The sequence below is a fragment of the Cinclus cinclus genome, chromosome 20 (genome assembly GCF_963662255.1).
Source record: "Cinclus cinclus chromosome 20, bCinCin1.1, whole genome shotgun sequence".
In the NCBI taxonomy this organism is placed as follows: domain Eukaryota; kingdom Metazoa; phylum Chordata; class Aves; order Passeriformes; family Cinclidae; genus Cinclus; species Cinclus cinclus.
In genome coordinates, this window is record NC_085065.1 from 4,306,002 (window position 1) to 4,314,047 (window position 8,046).

The window sequence follows — 8,046 nt, forward strand, 5'->3', positions numbered from 1 at the left end:
GAGTATTACCCACACCAGGACAAGCAACCCTGGATATGCCTCATCCACATTGTCCAGTCCTACCCCAAATGCATACTGCATGGTGTGTCACAAACATCAGCTGCTTTTTCTTTATTTCATTGTCTTCAGTCCTCATACAACTACAAATTTAGCACTACTGCTAAAGAAAAAAAGAGCAAACTACAGCCATTCATGGGGTAACATAATTTTAAACATTGTGAGACAGCTGATACTGTTAAAAATCGTGGTTGTGTTATGGGCTTTCATTATTGATGGCTACTTGAGGAGACATACACTATAAAATATAAAGATAAAAAGTGAAAGGCTATTTAGGTAGGTGTTCAGCCAAGTGCTGCTAGCATCAAATCAGTGGCACTGGAGAAATGAGAACAGACACACGGCACAGCCTCTGGATAAATGTGTGCACATTCTGGGTCTGCCAAAGCTTCGCCTGTACAATGTACACTTTAAATCAAAGCAACATTGAAGTCAATATTGATTGTTCTTGGAGATATATTTTACCTTCAGGCACTGCTGTTTCCCAGCGGAGCGTGAGCAAGGATGTAAGTCTCTGTGCAGTGCTGGCTGCTCGTGGACAGGGATCTCCCTGAAATCCTCTGAAAACGATTCCTCCTCTGGAAGTACCCACTGCTGCTGCTGAGGGACCGCTGCCTGTTCTTCAGGTACTCCCGGTAGTTTTTGGTGAGCAGGGTGTAGAGGAAGGGGTTGATGCAGCTGTTGCTGTAGGTCAGGCATGTTGTCAAGTAATTGATGTTCTTCATCACCTTGGGAGATAAAGGGAAGGATTCATAATACTGGAAGAGGAGCTGCCATATCCAGAAAGGCAAGAAGCAAGCCCAGAAGACCAGCACTATGGTAAAGATTAAATAGAGCACCTTCTGGTTGGGCAGCCGCTTGGTCTGCTTGAAGGACGCCGTCTGCGACACCCAGTAGATCTTGGCCAGGCGGATGTAAAGGTAGCCAATGACCACCCCCGGGCCCACGATGCTGGTGCCAAAAAGGATGGTGAGATAGACTTTGTAGGACAGCTTGCTCCAGGTGGGCAGGCAGATGCTTTTGTTGTCCCTTTGCACCAGCTGGATCATGATGAGCATGGGGAGGGTGAGCAGCAGTGACACCAGCCAGATGACCACAGCAATGGCCTTGCGGTAGCTCTTGGACCTCTTCACCGTGTCCAGGGGCTTCAGCACGGCAAAGTAGCGCTCCGTGCTCATGACTGTGAGGGTGAAGATGCTGGCGTGCATGGTGAGGAAGTCCAGGCTGAACAGGATGCGACAGCCAACGTCTCCAAAGTACCACTTCTGAATGAAGTAGGTGCCGACGATGAAGGGGATGGTGAGGAGGTAGAGCAGGTCGGCCAGGGCCAGGTTGATGATGTAAATGTACATGGAGGCTGAGGACCGCAGGTAGTGGCACATCACCAGCAGGGTGTAGACGTTGCCCGTGACCCCGACCACGCACATGAGGGACAGGATGGCCCCGATGGTGCAGATGGCAATCATGTCCTCCGTGGAACCGGCCAGTGCGCCGTCCCCGGTGCCATTGGTGGAGACGTTGGGCCTGATTCTGAACACGCTGTCCTCACTTGTGTCTGTTACCATGTAGGGGGTGGCAGAGAAGTGGCTCTCCAGCTCGTCACTTAGGGACATCCTCCTGGGTTTAAATGCCAGAAGCTTTGCTCATGTCACAGGGGTCTGAGGGGGTTCTTTCTGCTCTGGGACACACGGCTGCTGGGAGATGCAGAACCATTTCTTAGCAGTGTCTCATCCAAGGACCATCTGCATTCTCCACTAGAGGAAAGACATCAAAAACAACATATTAGAAATCTGCCAGAGCAACACAAAATATCATTTGGAAGTTACTTGTCCCTGAGCACATATCTGCACTGCCTGAGTGTACCAAAAGTCCCCAGAACTGAGGCCACTCTTGTAGGGCTCATGCTCCCATTACAAGAGCCCAGCTTTTAGGTGTGTCCATGGAAAAGAGACAAAAAAGATTCTGTGGATCACTGAAACCACTTACTGCAGTCCTTAGTTTGGGGTTGGAGGAAAAAAAATCCTTCCTAAATTCATAACAATGATTTACAGAGCTATCAGCATGATTGCTTAAACCTCTTTGCTACATTCTTAAATCTGAAGGAGCAGAAGGCCCCTAAAAAGGGAAAACAAAGTTTAGATTTATCATTTGCAGCCAAATTGTTTGTTCTGTGTTAGTGATGCATTCAAAGTCCTGTCCAGCATTCTTGCCGTGTTTTCACAGAGCAGCTTCCCTTGAATGAGAAGCTCCTCCTCTGTCCTGCAGTTTCAAACATGATTTGAGTGATGGAGAAGAAAGCACTTCATAAAACAAAGTGTAGTTTCCCTGTGGGATTTCTGTATCTGTAAACCGGGTTTTCCATGCTGTCTGTCCACTGTGATACCAGAGATATCTATGTGTCTGTAAAACAGATCTATTTCAGCCAAAGCTGGGTGTGAATCTGCCTGCACAGCCTTGAGCAGTGAGGTGTGAAGGCAACTCTGTACGTGGGAGCCTCTGCTTAGCTCAGACTCAGTGATGCACAAATCAGGACTGGGTTGCTTTGAATTCATTCTGGGTGTAGGCAAAAGGAGAGCAAACCTACCTCAGAGAAATGCTGAAGAAGTAGCTAAAATATCCAGATTTTAAGGCATACCAAAAGCCTGTGCCATCCTAAAGGTCACTGCATACAGAAGTACATTTGCACTGTGTGTTTTACAGCACTCAGACTGTCTCTTTTCCCTTGGAAAATGATGAGAGGGAGGAGTGCTGCACTGCCTTGTCCTTGTAGGGCTCAGCAGGCAAAGACTCCCCTCTGCCTTGTTCCACTGAGTATGTTGGATTTGTTTAATCCTGGGAATTTGAAGCTTTTCCCAGTGAGTTAGGTGTCCCTTTCCCTCCTCCTGACTCCTTTGCCTCTTTCTTCCCACTGTCTCCTTGGCAGGATTACAGTCCCAGGCCCTGCCCTGCTGGCCTTGTGTCACCCTGTCAGTGACCTCTGTGGCACTTGAGGATGGACAATCTTCATCCTCTTCCTGACTTGCCCTCATCTTTTCCCCATTACCACCTGCTGAGGATGACGGGTGCTACAGAGATGCCACAAAAAACTCTGTATAAGAGAGGATAATCCAGTGCAGAGGGAGATTTCCCTCACTTAGTGACTAGGACAGAAGTGCAAAAAACCAGAGAAACACAGAGAGCTCATCTCCCACCCCAGTCCCTCCAGTACAGGTGAGAGATGAGCCTGGTTCTGCAGTGGTCAGGGCTCCTCCAGGACAGTGCTGCTCTGGGCTGCTTCTCAGCAGCTTCACCAGCATCAGGATGCATTTCTTGGACCTTGCAACCCCAAATCTGCCTCGTCCTGCTCCTGCTGTGCTGTGCAGTGTCCTCCTGCTGTAGGACAGGTGTAGCCAGTCCATCCTGCTCCCTCCTTGTCCCTTTTATGGATGTTGGTGTCTGAGCTGTGCTGGCAGTGAAAAGTGACTCCCATGAAGGAGACAGGGCTGCTCCAGGAGCTGTGGCTGCTCCTCTGCCTCACAATCAGCAGGAGGGCACAGAAATGAGCAGCTCTGCACGGGATGCTCCAGCTGAGCCCGGACTGGTCCCACACGCAGCTCTCGGCTCGGTGTGCTGGTGATAGCTCATTGTCAGGAGTGTATTTCCATGGCTCAGGAACTGCCTGCCTTGGTGTCCCAGGGACTTGTAGCAGATTTGTGCCGTGCTGGTGCCTGTCTGTGCAGTTCCCTGGAGTGACAGCTCCTGCCGGAGAGAGCCGAGCTCACCGCATCTCCCTGCTCTGCTCCTCTTCTGCTGAGCCTGCCTTTTGCTCCATTCATAAAATTCCTACAGCACTAATTCCATTCAGATACTTTGTCCATCTCCAGGAAGAGCTAGAAGAGGACAATGAAGCCAAACGGGGAGCCCTTGAATCAATTTAAAGTTTGCACCAATTCTGCTCTCGTACACAAACACACACTCGCACACATGCACACACAATAGAGAGCTTGTTATTCCAAGCAGCCACTCAAGCATCTTTCGGTCCAGGTGATTTTCCCAGCCAATCTTGCCTTTCCCTCTACGATACCATCCCACAGGAGTACCATGCATATTTACAGCTGTAAACAGAAATTAATATCTCCTGGTCAAACCTTGCTTTTGAATCCGGCAGTTGAAGTTTCCTACAAGAAAGAAAGAAAGAAAGAAAGAAAAAAGAAAAAATCTAGTAGCATCAAAGCTGAAACTTGACGAAAGAAAAACAGAAAAAGAGCGGGGCGAAACAGAAAGAAGAGAATCCTTCTTCATAGGCAGAGAGTGAGAGATCCCGGTGCTCTGTCGCATCTGGAGCGGCAGGGGCAGGAAGGGAGAGCGCTGCCAAGCCAAGTATGTTTGAAATCTGGGCGCTCTTAATACTCACATTCCCCTCCCTCCACTCGTGCCGGCTATTTTTGCTCCCCGGTGACGTTAGGCATAGCGTGGCTTTGACTGCAGGCAGCGAAGAGCCTGTTTAAAGAAGCAGGGTTTGATAACCATGGCTTGTTCAGCTGCCTCCCCCTGCCCTGCCCGACAGGATGGGAGAGCTTCGGGATGTTCCATCCCTGGAGCGGTGGAAGGCAAAGCGCCCTCCGTACACCCGGCACGGGAGAGGGAGAATTCCCGAATTCTTACGGCAGCCTGAGCAAAGCCAGCCCGGCTGGGGAAGGACAGTGGGCCAGGGAGGGTTAAAATCCTGCGGGAGGGTCGAATTCCTGCGGGAGGGTGGGCTGCCCAGGGAAACAGCACAGCTCCTCCATCTGGGGATCAGATCCAAAGCGAAGCCGAAGTTTATTTGGGTTGGATGGCGTATTAGTAGATGAATCTGTGCAGTGGGATCACACACTACAGCATCTGAGACGTTTCAGGCCGGCAGTAACAAAATATTACCTGAGTTGTTTGGGGGTTGGGTGGTTCCCTTTGCCCAGGGATACTCAAACACGGAGTGAGATCAACCCAGCACCCTGAACAGAGCAGTGTTCGGATGGGGCTGGTTGTGGGACATGCTGAAGCTAAGCTCTGGGTTGTTTTGTGAACAGCTGAACGTTGTGCTGGTTGCTCGCACACAGTGGGGTTGCTCTTGCTCCCAGTTTCCTGCTCTGTCTCTGAGGGCTGCAGGGAGTCGCTCCTGATTTGTGCCAGGGGGGAGTGAGGGGCACTCACCTCTGCCAGGTGTCTCCTGCAGGACACAGGGGTGTGGGAATGCCTGGCAGCTCATTGCCTGCTTCACTGGCTTGCACTGGGCACCCACAGCGGGCAGGTGATGCTTCCCAGCACTGGGCTCTGGGGAGAAACCAGCACCTGGCACAGCAGCTGGTCCTGGCACATCCACCCTGCAGTGCTGTTCCTGAGTGCTGCTCCCTCCTTCCTGGGGTACTGATAGCCTTGCTTCCATGTTCTCAGCCTTCTGCACTCCGGGTGCCTGGAGGTGCATCTTGTGTCCAAGGTCTTTCCTCCTGCAGTGGGAGCCCGGCTCTGTTCCAGCTGCCCAGGGTGGCTGTGGTAGCACCTGGAGAGCTTGGTGAGCCCAGGCTGTGCCTGTCCCCAGAGTGGGGCAGCTGGTGGGAAAAAATCTGTCCCTGCTCAGGGACAGGCTTTTGAGCGGGGTGAGGGCTTAAAAGCAAATCCGTGTGGAAGCTGGATTTTACAGTAAAAATAGATCTTATGTTAGCAGATCTAACAAGGGTTGGCTGAGGAACCCCAGCCTGAACACTCGCAAGTGTACATGTTCTGTTTGGCCCCTAGAAATCTGTGGAGGAGCGTGGGATGGGAGCCCCTTAGGCTGTCTTCTGAGGAAGATCCAACTCCCCATTGCCTGTGTGACTCCAGGAACAGTCCCTGGGTGAGCACTGAGAGTGGAGCCATTGGCAAGGGGCTTTATTTGCTTCCACTGGAAGTGAGAAGGTCATTGATGTGGCAGTGTCCTCCTCCCAGGCAGAGAAGGGACAACCTGCTGCTGTCCTTGAATCCCTTTGCTCCTGCCTGCATGTGACCCAAAGGGCTGGGGAATGCAGGGAGGCTGAAGGGGATGTGGGTGCCTCTGCTCAGCCCCTCCAGCAAGTGGTAGCTGTGTCCAGTTGTCTGTCCAGGCACTTACACTGGAACTGCCACACTCCTGTCACTCCTCTGTCCCCAAAGGGCCACTCAGGTTGGTGTTGACCCATCCCAGGGAAAGGAAGGAGTAGTGGGATAGAGGAAGGGCAATCCATCTGGGTAATCCATCAGTTTTCTGGGCCTGTGGATCCCAACTTGATACTTCCTTTTGTGGCACTTAAACCTTTCCGAAAACATTAAACTGGTGATTTCATTTATCAGGAAATCTCGGTGCCCATGGGGTTCCCATTAGGGGAAGCTGGGATCCCATGTGTCTGTGTCCTGCTGCAGTCATTAGAGGAGAAATGGCCGGGAGGAGTGTGGGAAGTGTCAGCTTCACAGCCCTGGCTCCAAAGGGATGTTGGTGGTTGTAGCTTTGCTGCTTCTCTTCCCCTTATTTCCTCATCTTTAAAGCAGGGATCACTGTGCTCACTCATCTCCCAGTGCTCTGAGTTCCAGGGTTTTAATGTTTGCCTGATGCTGTTGGAATTACAGACAGGGGTGGCAGCCCCTGTGATCTTGTGTAACAGGAGTAGGAGCTGCACAGTCAATCCTGGGTGTAGATAGGGGTCCTCCAAAGTATGAAACAGGTCTGTTTAGTCATTCAGACAACATCCACTGCTACAGGGCTGGAGTTCTGCAGAGGAACCTTCTGAAGTTACTGCACAGGCAATAACCACAATTATTCTATTAAATACAGGGAAGATGAGACTCTTTCTCCCCTTTGATGTGAGGATTTATGTCAGTGCTATGTGAATTTAATTGTGTTTGGTTACTCATTTAAACCTCATGGAAACTAAAATTTCTGGTGTGTCTTGAGCTGAGCTGTGTCCTCCCAGCTGTGCCCCCACCAGCTGTCTTGCAGGTCTCTGCAGGGCCCTTTGGCATATTCCACTTCTGCTGGGGCAGTTTTGAGTCCAAATTTGCCAGCAGCCAAGGGCATCTTTCTGCTCCAAGCTGGACATGTAACTTTGTCTAGATATCACATTTTAAAAATCTAATAAATTCTGTTCCTTCCTTCTACCAAAAAATCTGTACGAATGCAGCCAAAACTGATAAAATAAATTTTGATTTAAAAGAATCTCATGAATGTGTCTGCATTCTTGGTCTGGCCAGGTCTAGAAACATGTGCAGGCTCGGGATAAGATGTGATTCCTGTTTGCCTGGCTTGGTTTACTCAACTCCAGACCCTGTAACACACAGAAGTAGCCACAGTACAGCATCCATCTTTGGAATGTGCACTGCCAGTGTTCTCATGGTCACACAGAAATTCCAATTAGCTCCTGAGAATCTGCCCTGACGTTGGGATCAACCCAGAGGAGAGCAAGGTTTTGCAGCATTGTGCTGAGCTCAAATCATCCTGGAGCTCTGGTTGTGGCCATGAACACACAGGAGTGGCAGTAGCTCATGAGGAAGAGCATTTGTGAGACCTGGCAGTCCCCTGGTCACCTCTTGTTCCCAGGAAAGTTGCATTTAAATCCTTCTGTTCCAACACTCATGGTCTTGGACACATACAAATGTGATATTCAGATTCCCAGCTGGTCCCCAGTTGTTTTCTCCACTCTTCCCACTGGTAGAAGAGCCACCCAAACCCATCTAAGGCAAAGCATTTGGAGACTTCACTGAGGTTTGTAGAATTTTGATCTCCTTTCTTTCTTTTTTCTTTGTTTGTTTGGGTTATTTCTTGTGTGTGTGTGTTTTTTTTTAAAAAAAAATATTTTAAAACTTTTATTTTTTTATTTTTTTCAACATGGGATTCTAGTTATCCTTCTGGTGTCAGTATGGCTTTGCACTTAGCTTCTTTGTGTGGAAGTGAAAGTCTGGGGGCTGAAATCTCCAGTTTGCTTTCTCTCATCCAGGATGCCTTACACAAATCTGGGAGCACAG

The 8,046-nt window shown here is 49.9% G+C and overlaps 1 protein-coding gene across 1 annotated transcript; it reads right to left on the minus strand.

Moving 5' to 3' along the window:
- Positions 1-524: 524 nt before the first annotated feature.
- Positions 525-1,670, minus strand: LOC134052130 (urotensin-2 receptor-like). Its single transcript, XM_062506402.1, has one exon. It carries the CDS (start codon positions 1,668-1,670, stop codon positions 525-527), a length of 1,146 nt encoding a protein of 381 aa, XP_062362386.1.
- Positions 1,671-8,046: the final 6,376 nt, after the last annotated feature.

Bases quoted from the DNA above. Each gene is read 5' to 3' on its own strand.
- LOC134052130 (XM_062506402.1), bottom strand. From the start codon at position 1,670: ATGTCCCTAAGTGACGAGCTGGAGAGCCACTTCTCTGCCACCCCCTAC.